This window comes from Panthera pardus, unplaced genomic scaffold (genome assembly GCF_024362965.1).
Source record: "Panthera pardus isolate Hobbes unplaced genomic scaffold, ASM2436296v1 HiC_scaffold_17, whole genome shotgun sequence".
NCBI lineage: Eukaryota > Metazoa > Chordata > Mammalia > Carnivora > Felidae > Panthera > Panthera pardus.
This window is the reverse complement of record NW_026526732.1, coordinates 45,646,799-45,668,613: the sequence shown is the minus strand read 5'-3', so window position 1 is coordinate 45,668,613 and position 21,815 is coordinate 45,646,799. Positions and strand designations below refer to the sequence as shown.

General features: G+C 38.5%; 1 protein-coding gene across 1 annotated transcript in view; it reads left to right on the top strand.

Moving 5' to 3' along the window:
* NUS1 (NUS1 dehydrodolichyl diphosphate synthase subunit) overlaps positions 1-16,298 on the top strand; it is a 31,532-nt gene extending 15,234 nt beyond the window's left edge. Inside the window, exons 2-5 of the mRNA XM_019418198.2 lie at positions 1,991-2,116; positions 3,043-3,192; positions 9,574-9,673; positions 13,483-16,298. Of these exons, the coding sequence (XP_019273743.1) occupies positions 1,991-2,116; positions 3,043-3,192; positions 9,574-9,673; positions 13,483-13,573 (467 nt within the window). The 3' untranslated portion in view covers positions 13,574-16,298. The remainder of the gene's footprint in view (positions 1-1,990; positions 2,117-3,042; positions 3,193-9,573; positions 9,674-13,482) is intronic.
* The last annotated feature ends 5,517 nt before the right edge of the window (positions 16,299-21,815 follow it).

The following is a 21,815-nucleotide window of genomic DNA, read 5'->3' as shown; positions in this document are numbered from 1 at the left end:
TTCCTTCACGTGTCTTAATCACTTTTTCAGTACCCCTGCCCAAATATTCTATCATCAGGTGTCTACAACTTAAGCTTATGTTTTCCTTCAAACCAGTTCTCTGCTAGAAATTCCACACTTTAAACAAAAGTTATTATTTTCTTTTAGCTAGGATTAATGCCATGGAATTTTCTCTGTTCACCTCTCATTAAGTCATGCTTTTCATTCTCTCAGTTCTTTTGTAATGAACTCCTTCCATTGTTTCATCAAATTACGAATGGACTATTGCAGTATTCTGCTGCCTGACCTTCTCTATACCGTTGCCAGGTTAGTTTTCCTAAAGTTATAAATTTCCACCTTCCCACATGGCTTAGAAATTGTTGGTTACCCACTTGGTAGGCAACATGAAATGAAAACTAGGTCTGTCCCCTTTTCTCAAATCCTTTGCACCAGCAACATTTGTCTGTCTTTTGAGTATTCAGTGTTTTTTTCTTAAACATTTTCCCAAACTAAATATCCTCTCCATCGTCTTTAACTTTCTAAGGTTGAAGCTCAGTTTTCTACCTTCCGAAAGCTCAGCTCAAGTCTTGCTTATTTTACAAAGCTTTCCCTACCAAAGGAGAATTTTTTTTTAACCTTTGAACTGCTATTACACATGGACTAGCAACGTAATGTGTATACAGCATATTCACCAGATTGTGTTATTTTATATATTTTTAACTATATTCTCTTTCCCAGTTAATCTTTGAAGTACTTTAAAGTCAGATCTGACTGAGAGTACAGAGTAGGAACACTTGGTAAAGATCGAAAAGGCAATGACCAGTAAAAAAGCTGCCCCTCTGAAAATAGCTAAATAGTTGTCACTTGTTTTTAGTTAGAACTCTCTTCATTAGTTTCATGTTAAATTTATGCCACATAGTTACTTCATCTTTTTCAATGACATAATAGTCGTTAAAAGTTTTAGCTTTTTTTGTGCATGGTTGAAGGATCAAAAACAGTTTTAGGTAGAGTATTTCCATGCTTTGCTGGAATTTACTAAATTTTGATTTTGCTACTTTTGTGTATTCTCTCTATTTTCTACATAATTCTCTTTTTAAAAAAAAATTTTAATGTTTATTTTTGAGAGAGAGAGAGAGAGAGAGAGAGAGAGCATGAGCGGGGGAGGGGCAGAGAGAGAGAGGGGACACACAGAATCCAAAGCAGGCTCCAGGCTCTGAACTGTCAGCACAGAGCCCAACGCGGGGCTTGACTCAAGAACCTTGAGATCATGACCTGAATCGAAGTCAGATGCTCAACCGACTGAGCCACCCAGGCGTCCCTACATAATTCTTAATAGTTCCTCTTACCATTAAAACAACGAATCGGGGCGCCTGGGTGGCTCAGTCGGTTGAGCGTCCGATTTCAGCTCAGGTCATGATCTTACAGCTCATAAGTTTGAGCCCCAGTCAGGCTCTTTGCTGACAGCTCATGCTGTCTCTCTCTGTCTCTCAAAAATAAATAAACATTAAAAAAATAAAAAATAAAACAACGAATCAAATAGAAGTAATAATATTGAATGCACGTAGTGGGTCTGCAAGGAAAGTGCATCAGACTGGGAGTCCACAAGATAAGGGCTCTGGGCCACTGCCACAGTTACAGATTCTTGAACAAGTCTCTTAAGGACTCTGGGTCCCAGTTTGTTAATCTGTAAATGAAAATTTCAAGTAAAAGATAGCTTAAAATTTCCTTCTAGGTGTAAATTTTTTTCATACTCATATTGGCTCCAAGTAGTCACCTCTATCCTTTTTTTTTTTTTTTTTTTTTTTTTTATGTTAGCCTGACTCCAGACTCTTATGTTAACAGAGTTTTGTTTTGTTTTTCTTTTAGACTCCGGTTGAGGCATAGTCAGCAATGCTTCATGTGGAGTTTGTTCAGTTCTGGGTGCAGTGATGTTTTCACAGCAAATATCCATTAATTGTTGAAGAGGATAAATTAACCTAGTTGGGATTTACTTGCTTTTTTTCTTTTTAAGGTATTTTCAAAAGAAATAATTCCAGATTAATGGATGAAATTTTAAAACAACAGCAGGAACTTCTCGGTTTAGATTGTTCCAAATATTCACCAGAGTTTGCGAATAGTAATGACAAAGACGATCAAGGTAAGCGTGAGTAGCAAATTGAGTATCTAACTTACACAGATGTATTTTGTGTTTCAAGGCAGGTCCTGTCACTCATTCATTCATTTTGCGCTGTTAGTCTTTATTGTCACGCTTCTTTTATCATCAGATTTAGACTTTTCTTTCTTCATCTTCTTCAAAGAATTTTCAGAAAAAGATAAAATCGTGACTTTCATAGATATTAAAAAATACACACATGTTAAAGATTTTATTTAACTAATGAATAACCAGGAACCAGGCAGATTTTGTAACCAGTTCAAAGAGAGTCCAAAGAATGGACACACTTACAGGTAAGTAATATTGCAATGAATATGTAAATGGAGGCAAAACTGGTTTTTCTGTTGGGTTAGAGGGAAGATAATTGAACCTCTACCAGACAAGAAAGAATTTGCATTCTTGTCTATAGATAAGAATTTGGCATTCCTGTCAGGTACCTAGAATCCTGTCAATTATAAAATAGCTCCCACAGAATCAGATTCTGATAAGGTAGACAGTACCTGTTTCATTGAAACACATTTTTCCCCCTATATTCTTCATTTTTATCTTTTGTGTTACTGCTAACTGTACTATGATTGTAGATGGCATTTTAGGTGAGTGAAAATTGTAAACTAGCGTATGATTCCTATTTTCTAGAGGATTTATTCAGAGATACAAGGTCTTTGAGTACTTTGAGAGGAAGGTACTATATAAATATACACACAAATGTGATGTGTGGGTCCTTTCAGAGGGGAGCAGATAAATATGTTTTGATATTCAGTTTGAAGGACTTAAATGATCCATGTTTACTATAAGAACTATACTTTTATTTTAGTCTGAACTTAATATTTCTTGAAACAGATTTTGAAATATGTCTGGAACAGGATTTTTTTTTTTTTTTTTAATAACTTGTTTGGTTTTTTTTTTTTCAGTTTTAAATTGCCAATCGGCAGTGAAGGTGCTCTCCCCAGAAGATGGAAAAGCAGATATTGTGAGAGCTGCTCAGGACTTTTGCCAGTTAGTAGCCCAGCAGCAAAAGAGAGCCACAGATTTGGATGTAGATATGTTTGGCAGTTTACTTAGTAAGTCATATATAGACAAATATATATGTTTTCAGTTGTGTCCTACAACTGTACGTGGTTTACGAGGGTGCACTATGAAGGAGAGCATCTGGGTTCCTTTTGCACCATAAAGCCTGATTTTGTTGTTGTTGTTACACTTGTAATGTTTCTGAAATTTTGAAGCCCCACATGTTGAAAATGATTTTGAGATAATGAGATTTGTAGTCAGCTCTGTAGTCAGCTCACTTGCAAGAGAACTTACTGGTAAAGGAGAGGATATAAGAGGATTTTGTGGGGGGCTGAAGAATGTTCTTGAATATCGGACTTCTGCTTGTCAGCCTTCCTGTGGGATGTTTTCCTACACCGTGAGTTTTCCAATTCTCCAGACACCACATGGGCGTCCAGCAGTTCAATTCACTTCTGACACTAACCACCCAGAGATAGTGTTTGACTCTGTAGGTTGAAGGGCTCAGTCACACAAAACGGCCCCCACTTCAGATGCCAGTTGCAGTTTTCAGGCCGCCTGTACAGGCCACCTGATCAACTACCTATAACTAGGAGGTCCCTATGACTCTCTCCTAAGGTTTGCTAATTTGCTAGAATGGCTCCCAGAACTCAGGAAGGAACTTGACTAAACTTTATGTTTACCAGTTGATTATAAAGGACACAACTCAGGAACCGTCCAGCGTAAGAGGCATACGGGGCCAGGTATCGCCAGGGGATGCAGTCATCTTCCGTGACCTCTCTGGGCTCATCACCCTCTCAGCACCTCAGTGCATTCACCAACCTGGAAGCTTTAGGAACCCTGTCATTTAGGGGATTTTGTGGAAGTTCCTTTATGTTAGCATGATTGATGAAATCATTGACTATTAGGGATTGAACTCAGTCTCCAGCTCTTCTCCCCTACCTGCAGGTTGGAAGGTAGGGCCGGAAGTTGCAGCCCTCTAATCACATGACTGGTTTCCCCAGCAACTAGCTCCCATCCTAAAGCTATCCAGAGGCCTGCCCAGAGTCACCATTAACAGAAACTCAGCTGTGGTGGAAGGGGGCTTATTATGAATAACACAAGATACTCCTCTCACTCCTATCATTCAGGAAATTCCAAGGATTTTAGGAGCTCTGTGCTTGGAACCTGGACAGAGACCAAACACGTATTTTTTTTATTATAATATCGCACTCCTCTTACTGTTTCTTTTTAGTTTGAACTATCTGTTAAGTTTGAATTTAACAGCTATTTAGGAGGCAGTCCCAAGAATATAATCTTATTAGCATTCGTCACTTTATTTTTAGTGTTCTTTCTTTTATGTGATATGAAGTATACTCACTGTATTTGTCATGTTATACCAAATATAACATTATAGGGTTTTTTTCCTTCAACTATTTATAAAAGCCTTTAATTTGTTTATTCTCTGTAGAGCCTCCTAGGAACCTTTTGCTTCAACTTTATGGTCCTTCTGCTTACTGGCATTATCCTTGATCCTTTTGTTTTTTGTTTTTTGGGTTATTTTCTTTTGTTTGGGAGTGGGCAGAAGGGTAGGAGAGATGGGGTGAGGGGAGGCTCGTAAGTAGGCTGCTTGCCCAGCACAACCCCTGATGCGGGGTTCGATCTCAGGACTCGTACGTCATGACCTGAACCAAAATCAAGAGTCAGATGCTTAACCAACTGAGCCACCCAGGCACCCCATCCTTGATCTTTTGAAGAAAGGCAGTGCTTCTAACAAGTTCATGTCCATTAATAGCTTCTATAGCTATGCAATTTCAGACATACATTTTTTGTTCATTCAAATAGGGTCTCCATTTACCTTATTTATTAATCATGCATTTTTTTTTTGTCTAACTCAGTCATTTACTTGACTCTCCATTCTTGTTTCTTCCACATTGACACATGTTCATCATACAGCACATTTGCTCTCTGGCCTCCGGTCTCACCAACTCCTGTCTTTCACTGACTACTCATTTCTTCCCCTACTCTGGTATTCTCTCTCATTGCCTGGCTGTATTTAGGCTGAATGAATAGACTTAAAGTAGACCATTGTAGGGACTCATTGTAGGTTACTGGATGTTGACTGTTTCCCGGATTCTGTAAGGCCCCAACCATAGAGTAATTTATGAGGGTGTCCTAAAAGTGATAGAGGGACCAAAGGTGGTCCTTCAGGGAGCCTATGGAGAAGTGCCAAAGTTTTGAGACCAGGTGTTGCCTTCAGGGGTGGCAAACTCACGATAAGTGAAAAAGTACACAGTCCATAAGTTAACTTACTAATCTGACAGAAGCAGACCGCCTGAATACTGTTACCCCCAAAAGTTCGCTTATGATTGCGAACTTTACCATTCCTACTTGCATACAAGGCAACTACATATCTGCTTTTTTTCTTTTACTATACTTTTATCTTTTCTAGAAATGTTATATAAATGAAATCATATAAAATAATCTTTAATGTCTTGTTTTCTTTCCTCAGCATATTATTGAGGTTCATCCATGTTGCATGTATTAGTAGTTCATTGCTTTCTGTTGGTGAATAGTATTCAGTTCTGTGGATGTACATTTCGTTTATCCATTCACCAGTTGATGTGCATTAGGTTTGTTTGAATAATGCTGCTGTGACTATTCACATATGAGTCTTTGTGCAGACATATTTTCCTTTCTTTGGTAGATGACTAATAATGGAATTGCTAGGTTGTGTTGGTTGAGTGAATGTTTAACTTTTAAGAAACTGCCAAACTTTTCCAAAGAGGCTATAGTATTGTTATATTCTACCAGTAATGTAGAGGAGTCTAGATTCTTCACGTCCTTGCCAAGACACAGTATTGTCAGTTTTTTGTTTTTGTTTCTTAATTTTAGCCATTCTAGTGGGGATGTAATAGTATCTTATTGTGGTTTTAATTAACATCTTCCTAATGACTAATGTCATTGAGCTTTTTTCATGTGCTAACTTGTCATCTGTATCTTCTTTGGTGAAATATCTGTTCAAGACATTCTGCCTACTTTTAATGGCTTGTTTGTCTTAGTTTTAAGAGGTCTTTATATATTTGGGGTACAGATCTTTTTTTCAGTAGTAAGATATGACTTAGGAATATTTTCTCACAATCCATGGCTTACTTTTTTTTCCTTAAAGTATTTCATCTTTGGGTGACTGGGTGGCTCAGTTGGTTAAGTGTCTGACTCCGGATTTCAGCTCACATCATGATCTCACAGTTCAAGATTGAGCCCTGCCTTGATCTCTGCACTGAACAATGCAAAGCCTGCTTGGGACTTTCTCTCTCTCCTCTCTCTCCCTGCCTCTCCCTCTCTTCCCCGCAAAATAAATAAATAAAAACTTAAAAAGTATTTAATCTTTATGAAATCCAGTTTATCATTTTTTTCTTTTGTGGATCATGCATTTGGTGTCATATCCAAGAAATCTTTGCCTAACCCAAAGTCACCATTATTTCCTTCTAGAATTTTTATCACTTAACCTGTTCCATTTAAATCTGTAAGCTGTGTTGACTTACTTTTTGTGAATGGTGTGAGGCAGACAAACTGAGTTGTTCTTCTGCCACCATTTTTTTCTCCCTTGAATTACTGTGACTCCTGTGTTGAAATCCAATTTACTATAAATCTTTGAATTTATTTCTGGACTTCTTACTCTCTGCCATTGGTCTGTACTGCCTGTCCCTTCAAATGCCTCAAGGTCTTGATTACCGTAGTGCCTACTAATGATAAACTTTGAAATCATGTCCTTAAAGTCCTTCAACTTTGATTTTCTTTTTTGAAGTGAAACAACTTTGGCTAGTCAGGAACATTTCATTTTCATGTAAATTTTAGAATCAGCTTCACCAACCCCAAAGCACCTGGTTTTGGTAGGGACTGAATTGCATCTGTAGCTCAGTTTGGGGAGATTGACCATCTTAACAATATTGAGTCTTCTAATCCATGAACGTAGCATGTCTCCATATTTGGGTCCTAATTTTTCTTTTAACAGTGTTTTATAATTTCAGGATTTGGGATTTCTGCTTCTTTTGTTAAATTTATTCCCAAGTATTTTATGCTTTTGGATGCTATTATTAATGAGATTGTTTGCTTAGTTTTGCTTTTAGATTGTTGATAATATATGGAAATATAGTTTTGGGTTTTTTTTAATATTGATTTTGTATTTTGCCACCTTGCTAAAATTCACTTACTAGTTCTGATAGTTCATTTGCAGAGTCTTAAGATTTTTTTTTTTAATGTTTATTTATTGTGAAAGAAACTGGGGGAGGGGCAGAGAGAGGGAGAGAGAGTCCCAAGCAGGCTCCGCGCTGTCAGATGTCACAAACCATGAGATCATGACCTGAGCTGAAACCAAGAGTTGGACACTCAACTGACTGAGCCACCCAGGTGCCCCTTAAGATTTTTTTTTTTTTTTAATGTTCATTTATTTTTGAGAGACAGAGACAGAGTGTGAGCGGTTGAGGGGCAGAGAGAAAGGGAGACACAGAATCTGAAGCAGGCTCCAGGCTCCAGGCTGTCAGCACAGAGTCCAACGCGGGGCTTGAATTCACAAACTGTGTGAGATCATGACCTGAGCGAAGTCAGACACTTAACCAGCTGAGCCACCCAGGCACCCTGCCCCTTAAGATTTTTTAAATACACAATTGCGTTGCCTATATATAAAGATGACACCCGTTGCCTCTTCTCAAATTTTCTATTTTTAATTTTATGTTTTAGTCTCACTTCTTGTGTCTGTCTAGTTTTATGTGTCAGACTGTCATTTGCACACTGGTTGTGCTCTAACAGCTTGAGTTTGGAAGGCTCCCCTGATCTGTATGATGTTGGCTGCTGGGTTCAGAGTTCCCACCAGTTCTCAAGTCTTCTTGGTTACTTTTCCTTGGTTACTTTCCTCCTTTGCATGTATGCAGTTTCCTCATCAGCTATGGGTATGTGGAGGGCTTAGCTGAGCCCTTATTTTCAGGATCTGCCTGGTAAGTTTCTGACCATTAGACTGCTTGCCCTAACTGGGACCACAACATCAAGCCAACAAGCTGTGTGTTTTCCTCATTTATTTCCTTTTGAGTTTGCCGCTTGGTGCTTTTAACTGGCAAAACCCTGGGCTTTCATCGTTGCCCCCTCCTGCCCACAATCTCCAGTTCCAAATTGAGTTCGTATCTTTTGGCCACAGGCAACAAATCTACCAATTTTGCCATCAGCCCCATGCTGGTAAACGTATAATTTTTTCCATTTGATTGGGGGTAGAGGCATGGGAGTTAGGACCATTCCCAGGCAGGAAAGACAAAGACCCTTACCGTTCTTACCTGAAGCCCTAGTTGGTGTTTCATTTTTTTGTTATTAAAAGAATAATTGTCTGCTTCTGGCCAGTATCCGGTGCCCTTAAATGTTTGGTTTTGTCAGTTTAATACATATTTTTGGGGGGAGGATTCATCACCTTCTTCACACTACTCTTAGCCAGAAATTCCTTCTTGCCATTTTTTATTTAATTTTTTTTTTTAACTAAAGATAATTTGCTCTTTAGCAGTTAGAGGAATATATATTCTTCTTAGTCCACGCACTTTTACCAATATGGACTTTAAAGAGACTTTTTTATGGAAATAATTCTTAATTACTGCTGGATGAGCCTGTCTAATCTAGTCTCCTTATTTAACAAGTGAAACGACTAAGCCCTGGAGAGGTTGTGCGACCGAAAGTTAATGGCAGAATTGAGGTTATTAGAAACTGTTGCAGCCTGGGTTTCTTGGATAATAGCATCTTTTCTGTTCTACCAGTGACTCTGTTAATATTTATTTTACTTTATTTTTTAAGCACTTGAACTATCCTCATCCCCTTTTTTTCTCAAACCAGGTCTTGTATGGAAACCAGTTTGTGAGACTGAATGAATGGCCATGCCTTTGTTGAGGCAGGTGTCTGGTCTTTTCCCTTCCTAGGCTGGAGCTCTGGAGAAAACATTTATACTAGATAGCTAGGAGTTGGGTTTTTTTTGTTCTCAGCTATAAAATAAGGGGTATTGGGGAAGGAAGGGTTGTAGTTACTTTTATGGTTCCTTTTCATCTCTGAAGTTCTGTGATTCTATGGCCAGAATAAGCATTTGTGCCCCTAAAACAGTATGGTTCTCAGGGTGCCAGGAGAACTTTGGAGTCTTGAAAGATGGATGGGATTTGGGGGCTGTCTGGTTTAGGATGGGAGTGGGGTACCTTCTTATCAGGTAATCCATTCAGTCAAATGGTCTTTAGAGAAAGCGTTCACATTTGGAAATAACATAGATACTAAAGTATATGTTGGGCAGGGGGGTGGTGGTATGGAAACATACGAGTGAAGTTTGTGAAGAAAACAGATAAAGCATAAAAAGCCAATTTGATGAACAGATTTTGCCCTTGGTCATTTTATTTGTGAGCAATGCATGTTAAATTCCTGTGTATTTCTTTCTTTATAAGGTTCAAATGGTTTCCCCGATCCTGATTTAGTACTGAAGTTTGGTCCTGTGGACAGCACATTAGGCTTTCTTCCCTGGCACATCAGATTGACTGAGATTGTGTAAGTAATTAAAAGTGTACTGACTTTGGTTGAATTCAGCAAGTGTTTCTTGAGCCTAGCACTGTACTAGGTATGGTGAGAATTCCCAAAGACTTATAATACTGGTTCTTTGCCTCAGGTATTTCACAGTATCAGTGGTAAGCTAAAGACTCAGACACAAGAGAGAGTGCTTGTGCAAATATCTGGCATTAATACAAATTGTCATAGGAGACGAGTGAGAGAGATATGTCTGTGGGTCAGGGTTGCTGATTTTATTGTGTTGTATTGTGTTTTTTTTGTTTTTTTTTTAATGTTTATTTTTAAGAGATGGAGAGACAGAGTGTGAGTGGGAAAGGGGCAGAGAGAGAATGAGAGAGAGATACAGAATCTGAAGCAGGCTCCAGGCTCTGAACTGTCAGCACAGAGCCCCATGTGGGGCTTGAACCCATCAGCTGTGAGATCATGACCTGAGCCGAAGTCGGATGCTTCACCAACTGAGCCACCCAGGTGCCCCCATAGTTGCTGATTTTAAAGGAAAGGTCTGACATACTCCAGGGCATGTAAAATGGATAGAATTTTTGTAATTACAGAAAGGGTGAGAAGTATAGGGGATGATGGACAAGGAAAAAAGAAAAGCTGGGAAGTGAGGAGTGAACATCTCATTTTAGAGAAATCGTGAGGGAACCGGCCCTACCAGAGCACAGAGATTTGGCATTATGACATTAGATGGTAGTACACTTGACCCTGGAACAATGTGGGCATTAGGGGTGTGGACCCCCTGTGCAGTCCAAAATCTGTATATAACTTTTGACTCCTCAAAAACTTAATAGCCTACTTTTGACCGGAAGCCTAACTTAATACATATTTTATGTGTTATATGTATTATATTCTGTATTCTTACAATAAAGTAAGCTAGAGAAAAGAACGTTATTAAGAAAATTATAGGGAACAGAAAATACATTTATAGTACTGTACTGTATCAAAAAAACCAAAGCTGCGTACAGATGGACTCATGCAGTTCAGACCCATGTTGTTGAAGGGTCAGCTCTGTAAGATGAAAACAAATAATTTGGGTGTATTGATGCTGGGAAGGTTTTAAGTACCAGCACTAAGAATATGCATAACGGTTTAGACAGGAAGTAGGAAACCACTGAGCCTGTAGATAGTGTGGAAATGGTGATTTTAGAAGATTTGTTTGGCACCTGTGTACTAGAGTAGATTGGATTTGGGAAAGAACCTGGTAAAGAGACAAGTGAAGAACCCTTGGCTATGATTTAGGGCATAATACAGCGCGGAGAATGAAATTGCTTATCTAGAGCAGAGTTGGGTAAACTTTTTATATAAAGGTAAGATGGTAAGTATTTTTGGCGAATGTGTGATCCATACAGTCTCTTTGCAGCTACCCCTCAGCACTGGCAGTATAGCTGAGCAGCCACAGACGGCGCAGAACAAATGTGTGTGACTGTGTCGTAATAAAACGTCATTAAAAAAAAAAACAGGTGGCAGGCTCATGGGCTGTATTTGCTGACCCCTGATTTTAAAGAGACTTAGTAGCCTTAAAATATATTTAAATTCTGAGTCTTAGGAGGAACATTCTATAAATTCTGTCTCTAATGAGAATTATTTATCAAGCATAATTACAACTGTGCTAAAAGTCCAAGAAGAAATGAAATGACTCCTAAGCTGTTAAGCCTAATTATGACGTTACTGAGAGAAACTACAAAGTCAAGGGAGCATTGATTTTGAAAAAAAAAAAAAGGTTGATTTCAAGGATAAGATGATTTCAAAGCCATAGTCTGTTTCGTGGAAACACTTACAAGGGCAGATGAAGATGCAGAATTGGTCCATGGATGAGAAGTCAAGGGGCTAAAAAATGTATATTTAGAGTTTGACAGTACTTAGAAGTAGTAGTAGTTGAGTCTGTGAGAATAGAGGAACTTTCTCAAGTGTATATAGAAGAGCACAGTATCAAGGGATCTTTTGGCCTTTTAATAAATGCTCCAAGTTCAGGGGCAAGACAGGGTAAAGGTGTCAAATAAAAAGGCAGAAAAGAACCCGTAGCATTGTAGAGTCAGAAAGGGCTGTAGATCATATGGTCCTGCCTCCTCATTTTGTAGGCGTGAGGAAAATGGGGAGGAGACGTAGCTCTTACTATTGCTTGTAGTAAAGTGGAATTAGAACCCACATCTCCAAACTCTGGCTTTCCTATGATGGGTGTATGTTTCTCTTGTTTCTTTTTCTCCAGGGGTTTTCTGAGTTAATTTCAGGTGCCTTGTGCATTGGGCTCCAAGGAAGGTAGCAGTGCTGCTTTGTGAGGTTGAGAGTAGTTTGAAGGGAAGAGTGTGTTTTAGAACAGATACATCTCAGTTTGAATCTTGGTGATGCTTTTCAGTAACATGACTTTGGATAGCTTTTAAACTTCTCTGTATTTGTAAAATGGGTATTTTAATAAGAAGTTGAGGATTTAAGTCAGATAACGGACATCAGATACCGAGCACATAATAAGCTTTCCTGTGGATCTTTGTACATATGTCTGTCATGGCCCTATCACGTTATATTAAGGTTTGCTTTGGATTTGTCTACTGCCCACCAGACCGTAAGCACCTGATGTCTTAACGTCTTAATCATAACATGGAGAAGTAGAAGGGTGGAGCCCTAACAGAACAGACAGGAATGGCAAGACCACTTTGGGGGCAGTGAGGAGGTAGTGGCGCTAAGTGCTTCTCGAGTGATAGGAGACGAAGCTATTGATGAAGAGGATAAAATGGGAAAGACTTAGTCAAGTGGGTTGTTTGAGGAGGACATCTGAATGAAGCAAGCTTCAGCAAGAAGAGTGTCGTTGACTTGTTGTTTGAGGATATCTTGTGAGGGTATCGCTGCAGTGGAGTGAGTAAGATAAAAGGTTGATGGCAGGATTAATAAGAGAAGGAAATGGAGGAAAAGGAGACTTGTTTCAGAATTTTTGGCAGTTGAAGGAAAAAGCTTATAAGTCAATTATATTTCAGTAAAGCTAGGGAGGGGAAAAGGAAGGACAAAGAAAGCCTAGCTACGAGAACCAGCACATGGTCAGACAGGAGTCTGTTTGTGGTAAGTTTGTTCAGTCTTTTTTTTGTGATGTATGTGCCTGGAGCTCCCAGTGCGACTTGTACTCTGACCAGGTGTTTGGCTCTGATACAGTTTGGAATTCCCAAAGCCTCACAAGAAAGCTGTGTACGTTAGAGAATTGTTTATGTCGATTATTGAAAATTATTCTAAGTATTTAAAACACCTAACAGGGAACCTTCTGGCTGTACATTTCATTCTGCCCTTAAAGTGTCTTCACATCGCACTGTGATTGCCGCCTTGAGCGAATGGAAATGGTAGAGATGAACGTTCATTTGTTGGTTGCTCACCGCGTGGCTTCGACATGCAGTCGCGTGAGGGTGCTGTGCTGCTCTGCCAGTGCTAAGCCTGGCTTTCATAGACCGCTTCACGCAGTGTGGGCTTCGCTCTGGCAGAGAGGACTTCCTAACGTGAACGTGAATGAGATCCTTACAAATAGGTCTCCAGTTCTGCATTGATTTAGACTTCGGCTGATACAGGTTCTGAATCTCTGTCTTGCTACAAGTTGCTTTTCTCTCCTTAGGGAAAGAAGGAGAGATTATTTTGTACTTGCGCTGTTTCCCAGTGAGTTTAGCTGTCATTTAGTAGAAATGGTTTGACATACTCTGTGTTTATCATTTACTTTCTTCTGTCCTTAACGTCTTTTGGGGTATTTTCCTTCTGGTTCCCCCCTCCACATTACAGTGTATCATCTAATTGCTTTTTTTCCCCCTGTGCTTTCTTTTCAGCTCTTTGCCTTCCCACCTAAACATCAGTTATGAGGACTTTTTCTCTGCCCTTCGTCAATATGCAGCCTGTGAACAGCGTCTGGGAAAGTAGTGATCCCTGGTTGTGTAATTTGATTTCAGGCTTTTGGAGAAAAGGACCCAAGTGACTCTGATGTTTACAAAGCACCTATGAAACCCTGTACACACCTAGTTCATAATCCTCATAATTTATCAACAAACACAAAAAAGTGTCTTACTTGAGAGTAAGGGTATGTGTGAATATGTGTGTGTGTGTGTGTGTGTGTGTGTGTGTGTGCGTGTGTGTGTGTGTGTGTAAATAAATTTATAAATGGGGGAAGTATTGGAGAAGGAAATACATAGATCTGTAACTTTGAGCAAATAGCAGCAGTGTTTTAGGAGCTGAAATTTCAGATTTAAAGACTTCAGCCTCAACTACTTCCCTATTTTTGTGGGGAGAGGAGGGGGTAACTAGAGCTATTTGGTTGTTTTGAGCGGAGGGGAATCGTTTTTGTTCAGTCTTTCCTAGTGACCAAACTTAATTTTTAAGAATAATGTATTGACTTATTAAATGGAACCGTTTTGAGTTTGAGGGATCTCCGGAAGGATGGAGTTCTGTGTTGGTCACATGTTAAAAGTTTGCTCACCTTTGGAGTAGAGGGAATACCTATTTTCAGATATCCGTCCATTTTCATCTCATTATAGTTAAACAATGTGACTTGTGAGTGTTGCTCTGATGTCTGTGTTCTGGGTTGTGAAAATTATTTGAAAAAGAACTCTTACTACATTGAAATGTAGAATTTAAAAAATTTAAATATCAGTCAAAAAAAGGTGAAAAAGTTATAATCTTAAAGGATTATAAGTTGGAAAATTTCCTAAAATAGGAAATAAAGTTTGATTCCCTTTTTTATTTGGTGGGCAGTATGTACCCAAAGTTGGTTTAAAAAAAAGATTCCCATTAACTTTCTATTTAAAAGAGCATTTGAGGAAAGTTCTCAAGGCAGCTTTTTTCCCCTAAAGTAGTAACCTATTACTCTTTGGAATAGCACATTTAGGTCTATGTTAGTTCCCAGGATTTTTACTCAGTAAATCCTGATGGTGGGGGACTTTGCCTAAAAGATCTTTAAGTAAGATTGAGGCCTGTGTAGGTAATAAAATATTACCAAAGTCTACAAAAGTAATTTAAGTTAACCTTACATGTTCTCTTTCATGACAGAGAACAGCACTGGTTCTGTTATTTTTTAAATGAATAAATGATTTTTTGATGTTTAGTATTTCTTCCCTCACTACTGATCCTTGGACAGAAACCATTCTTTATACTTGATGGACTGTTTTCAGAAAAATCTTAAGTGTACAATAGTTGTTTAAAATTGTACATTTAGAATGGAGTAGCTTAAATACTAGGTCTCAGAAGTCTAAAAAATAGCAAGGAAGACTGGGCTTGGAAAGCAAGGTCTAAAGTTGCTTGTCATATTCTAAAGCTCTGAGGAGGAATAAATGTTTGGACTTTGGACTATAAGACCCCATTTATGATTTTAAAAACTACACTTGAAATAAAATGATTAAACTAAATTTTGGTTCAGTGACATTACTTTGCACTTCATAGTCCTTTGTACATTGTAAGACTTTTTTTAAGTCTTAATTTATTGCTACAAGTTTTGTGTGAAACTATAGCATATCCCTGAACTTTACCAATTTCTGATTTCTGTTCCCCTGTACTGTGATCCATGTTCAGTTGAGGGTTTTTTGCCTTAGTTTGAGACTGAATTTATGTCTTTTATAAACATGGTATGTGTCTTTTATAAACATTCTGGAATATGTATGGCTTCAATGAATAAATTTAATGGGTCTGGTTGAAGTGAAGGGATTTAATTTTGGTAAAATGAAGTTAATCAAACATTGCCCACTGGGATGTAGCCAAAGTCTCTAAAAGTTTAATGGTTAAGCCTCTGTACTTTTATTTTCTCCTTCCATTTCGTAGCAGTGTAGTATTACACATCAAAGTAAATCTGTAACCTGTGACTTGAGTCTGTTATAGTCCTAGAAAGAGACCCTTAACACAAGTTGCTGAGGATTCTGAATTCAGATATAAGCATTCCAGATCCTTCTCCTCATGAGTTTAACTGCTTGTATGGTCTCCACAACTTGAATGGCATTGGTCATTCTGGAATTCCTGCCAAAATCATCACAAGTTCCACATCATCAGGGCTCCCTGGGTACTCCCAAGAAGAACTGATATTCTTAAAGTTTAAACAAACTGTTACCTTTAGGTGTACTCAAGGTATTTGTCTTTAAATTGTTTCTTCTTGACACCCCTGACAATGGAAAAATTATCAAAGTAAACCTACTCTAAGGATGGCAGGTTGGAGCATAGCAAAAAGTCTGCGTGTTTGAATCCATTCCCAATTCTGGTTGTATTTTGTTTCTTACAACTGATTACTGTTACAATAGAGTTTGAAAGCTGCTTTTGACGTGAATAAAAGAAATCCTGGTATGTTGGGACTAAAGCTTAAGAATACTTGTCTCTGAGAGGAAGGTGTTCTAATGTTAAGGAAACAGTGCCAAATACACTGTGCGTATCTACAGTTTAATCTTTGAATGTATGTTATTTGATTAGCTCCCTCCTGTGTGATGGCACCATGCATAGAGTCAAATCTTTGTGATGTTTTGTATGGCTATAGACTTTGGCAACATGTACATAATGTGTAAAGCAAGTTTTTATGATTGAGGAATCAAATTTATTGAATTTTATTATTGAAAGTTGAAACAACATGTATGTACAAAAACAATAAAAGAATATACTCTTTTCATGGACTATAGTATTATGTGAATGCTACATTTATTCTAAACATTTAGGGCCTGCAGAAATGTACTGAGAAACTCATGGCTAGATAGCAATACTGTTTTTTTTTCCCCGATGGTATGTTTTTGATTGAAATATATTCTCATTTTAACCAGGTTAAGCATTTGGAATCTTAATGGTATTTACTTTTTGCTAGATAACGGCAAGATAAAACTCAGCTTTGCCATTGCTAGAGTTGACAAAATTCCACAGTAATTAAGATCAAATTGATTTTTACTGAACATGGAATGCCAAGTTAAAAATGTATGTGTGTACTCTTTTAAGAAATTTGACAGTCCTTATCAAACTAGGAAATAGAATGGTAAGAACCATGGTTTGTCTTACATTGCATAGAATATTCGTTTTCTATGTATCTAATTGCAAGACAGATTTTCATCTGAAATCAGGTTTTTCAAAGGGCACATTTTTAATTTTGGTTAATAGGAAATGCACTTAACAAAAATTAGGAAGAGTTCAGTATAGTTTGAAATAAAACCCAGGAACCAAGAGTAATGTAAGCACTTGTCCAAAAATCCTACTTGATAGGCCACAAACTGTGATAAAATTGGTGGGGAAAGGGAGTGCAGAAAGAATTTGCTTGTGGTTTTATTTATTTATTTATTTTTATTTTTTATTTTTTGCTTGTGGTTTTAAAGAATACTCATTATAGAAAAAAATAGAAAATTTAGAGAAGCTACAGTAAAGGAAAATAATTTCTAATACCATCATTCATTGGTTACATTTTTGGTGACAATCAAATTTTTTTGTACTTCTATTTGAAAAAATGAATTCTGTAACAGGTTTAATAAAGAGATTCTTTTTAAGCTACAAACTATAAATTGAGAGTCTTGCATTCTGTTTTGTATTTAATTATCGTGTCCCGATATAAACAATCACATGAGCACATGAAAATAAAATGGGAGAAATTACAGTCCACGTTCAGTTACCCTTAATGAGTATTTAACCTTAGTCCAAATTCTTCAAGTAATTTTGTACTCCTCTTTTTTTCCCTCCATCTGTCTTGTAGAGATTTGGGAACTATACATAAATTTTAGCATCTAGATTCATACATCCGGAAGAATGCAAAAGATAAAAATTAGATCTACTCCGAGGTCAGACTATTTGGATTACCTGTTACTGACCATGTTTATACTTCCCATCATTAGTAGTTTTAATCATCATTTAAATTTTAATGAGGACCAGGAAAACAGGATGTTTGGCTCAGAGAAGGAAAACCTGAGCAAAATGAAAAGATCTGAAGGTAGGGCAGTCATAACAGCATAGTTCTACTTGTATAGAGTATCTAATATTTCCATTCTGATAAAGATTGATTTCAACTGCTCTATCTTTAATGGATCTGGTTCTATGAAGCCTTCCTTTCTTTTTAGTAAATGTATATTTTGCAAGGTTATTCCTCAGTAACAGTTACTCATAACTGCCTTAAATTTCTTATTTTTACAAAATTTAATGGAAAGTAAATAGATAATGGGAATAGTAACCAACTGTTTTAACCAGAGAGGAATCAATATTTTAATTAGATTTCAGATAATTAAACAATGGAACATCAAGAAAAACATGGAAGTTACTTGACAGATGTTTGACAGCATTTGTCTAGAGCAGTGGTTCTCAACTGGAGTGATGACACCCCCCAGTGGACATGTGAAAACATTGGGAGACATTATTATTTGTCACAACAGGGGGCATACTACTGGTATCCAGTGGAAAGAGGCCAAGCTAGGGGTGGTGATGGATAGTGCCTAAAATATGCTGTAGCATAACTTTAAAAAGCAAATCAAGTTTACTTGAATCTATAGTTCATGGTTTAAAGATGAAATACAGATTTGCTTGTATATGCATATTTTAATTCTGTGAAATGATACGTTAGCTTCTTTCCATGCACGAGTTCTCATTATTTTCACATTTTTCCTTGATGTTTTGAAACACCAGTTTCCCAAAGCCTGTCAGTTTGTTGTCTAAGCTTATTTGAAAGAAAGCAGTGTTTTTTGAAAGATGGTAATGCTTTACCCATGTATGATGTTATAAGAAATTCCATGCTTCAATTACCTGTTGTATAAACATCAAATTAGCAAATTTTCCCCCTTAATCTGCATGTAGTTGATTTCCACATTATAACCACCTAATAATGTTCTTAAAAATGCTTGTTGTAACATCCTGTGCTTGTTTTTGAGGTCATATTTCCAAGAATAATGATTAAGCATTGTTATTTTTTTATAATTTTTTTTTAATGTTTATTTTTAAGAGAGACAGAGACAGAGTGCAAGCTGGGGAGGGGCAGAAAGAAAGAGGGAGACACAGAATCTGAAGCAGGCTCCAGGCTCTGAGCTGTCAGCACAGAGCCTGACGTGGGGCTCAAGCCCACGAACTGAGATCATGACCTGAGCTGAAGTCGGACGCTTAACCGACTGAGTCACCCCGGTGCCCCCTTTTTTATTTTTAAGTAATTTATCTGGTGGCCTTTTTTAGTCTTCTGAAAGTGATATTCAAGTGGCTTCAATCTAATGTGATTTTCCTAAATATTACCTGTAATTCAAATAAGTAATTGGCGTGCTTCTCATAAAGAGTTTTTTCTTGGCCTGGAGAAAGATGACTTCTCTGAGGGAAAATTACAGAGAAATAAGCCTGCTTTCGTTCAGGTGTACACGGGATACATATGTGTACGTAGAAATAGTCCCGCCAAGTCTGTCACTGGCTTGGGAGTGTGAGATGCAACACCAAATATAAAGCATTCGGGAGATGAATAGGAATACACAAAGCATCTCCAGGCAAATGATTTCATTAAATATTAATTTATGAGTTACTTGGAAGCAGAAGCTCATCTATACGTAAATATGCAGAATACCTAATTACTTGCAAAATCAGACGCTATCAGATGTATTCTGAGGTCCTCAGCGTATCAGGTGGAGAAGACCAGCCATGATGCTCACAGAATATCAATTGGTGATGCTTTTAATTAATTTAGAAGAAAATCATCGCTGACCTGCTGCCTACTCATGAGGGCCCAGGCAGGGGAAAAGAGAAGTTAAATAAATGAGTACGTGTGCTTTGGAATGTGAGTTTTTGTCATCATAAAAAAAGAAACAGGTATCACACAAAAACTAGTACTACTTGAATCCTGAACTGGTGATTATGTCCAAGAATTCTCTGGAATTCTAGTATTTTCTAATCTAGCATGTTGTCCGAAAAGATGAACCTGAAACTTGCTAGTTAGGCCTGGTTTGAAGAGGGCTTCTCCAACCTAGATGTCAGCATCATTCCTTTTTACCTCAAAATCTCTGTCTGTCTGCAAGCTGTGTGAGGAAAGGACGTTTCTTCGCGTCACAACTAATCCTCACACTGTACCTCTGATACCATCTCTTCCTCTCTTCAGGACCTTTGCGTTTTCCTTCCCATTTTCAGTCTCTGTCTGCTAAATACAGGGGATTCTTTCCCTGAGTTACAAATGTTACATTTCTAGTTTCTGGGATTCTATACTCTCCTGTATACTTGGAGTTTATGATTCATTTGTTTTCCTAAGAAATGAATTCTAGAAAGACCCAGTATTAGTTCCCTAACCTGTTTTTGTTGTTTAATTTAAAAATCTGCAGACCAGGGTGCTTGGGGTGGCCCAGAGGCTTAAGTGTTGACTCTTGGTTTCGGCTCAGGTCATGATCTCAGAGTTTGTGAGTTCGAGCCCTGAGTTGGGCTCTGTGCTGACAGCAGGGAGCCTGTTTGCAATTCTCTCTCTCCCTCTCTCTCTGCCCTTCTGCTTGCTTACTCTCTCTCTCTCTCAAAATAAATAAATAAGCTTAAAAAAAAAAACTTGCCAACCATTATGGCCATCTTTTTAAAAAAATGTTTACTTATTATTATTTTTTAATCTTTATTTTTGAGAGAGAGAGAGAGCAGGGGAGGGGCAGAGAGAGAGGGAGACACAGAATCTGAAGGAGGCTCCAGGCTCCGAACTGTCAGCACAGAGCCCGACGCGGGGCTCGAACTCACAAACTGTGAGATTATGACCTGAGCCAAAGTTGGACGCTTAACTGACTGAGCCACCGAGGCACCCCGTATGTGTATTTATTTTTAAGACAGTGCGAGTCGGGGAGGGGCAGAGAGAGAGGGAGACACGGAATCCAAAGCAGGCTGCTCTGCGCTGACAGCAGGAAGCCCGATGTGGGGCTCGAACCCACCAACCGTGAGATCATGACCTGAGCCGAAGTCGGATGCTCAACCAACTGAGCCACCCAGGTGCCCCATGGCCATCTCTTTCATTCCAGGTATTATGCTAGATACTGAGGGTATGAAGACAAGTGACAAAGACCCCACCTTAGCACATACAGTGTGAGATTAGTCTTGATAAGGAGGAACACTTTTACCCCAGAGACAGGTCAAGATATAACTCGCGGGAAATGGGTACCTAAGTGGATCATCAGGCTGCAGTGTGATAAGCAAAATCATGGTCACTTTACCATTTTGGAGTAAGGATGTCTACTCCAGGGCAGTGGTTGGAAGGACAGGAAAGGATTCAGGAAAGGAGTCTGAGCTGCATAAGAATTGCTTATTGACAGTGAAGGCAGCTGGGGTACGTCCAGCATCTCAGGAAAGCAAGACGTGAGCACGGGAACCAACAGCTGACACTGGAATATAAAGTGTGAGACAGAAAGTAATAACAGGGAGGCTCCAGAAGGGCTCGGTCTTGAATGCAGAGTTTAAAAGCTTGAACCCCGGCTGTAGTAGGCAGTAGGTGAGGGAGTGAAATGGTCAGAATCGCACCTTGCATAGTTCTGGCAGCCATGGAAAGGAGTCCTGGGAGGGATGATACAGAGACAGAGCACTTTGGGGACAAGGAAACCAGCCTTCAAGCCCCTCTCATGTCCACGTGCACTCCTCCAACAATCTCACCCATTCTCACGGTTCCCACTACCTCTTTACATAAATAGCTCAACCTATATTTTACCCACCATCACTACTGACTCACTGATGCCTAATTCTACCACATGTTGAACATCTTCACATGGAGGTTTTCCGGACACCTTACACCTCTCACCCCGTTTTCCCTTATTCCCCTTCCCCCATGGACTTTCTGATGCCTCTCTCTGCTAGTTCATCTTAAATCCACCCAGACTCCCTCTCTTTACATTTGTAATACCTATTTCTTTGCCCCCCAATTCACTTAACTGTCCAATTTTTATCGATTCTTCATGCCCCAAACTTCTGGCTTTTTTTTTTTTCCAGTTTCCATGCTCAAGACTTTAGCTAAATCATTATGTCCTCTTACTAAACCATCACGCTAATCTCCCAATAACTATCCAGCTTTATATCTCCCTTCTGATGTCTTCTATAGACTAGTATCAGAAGAATTTCCTAAAGCATAGTTTTGCTTTCTTTGTTCCCCAAGTTAGGTCCTCCTATTTTCTAACCAGTAAATTCAACTGTTATACTGCCGTTCAAGAATCCTATGTATGAGTCCAGGCATTATGTTTAGCTATATTTCCTC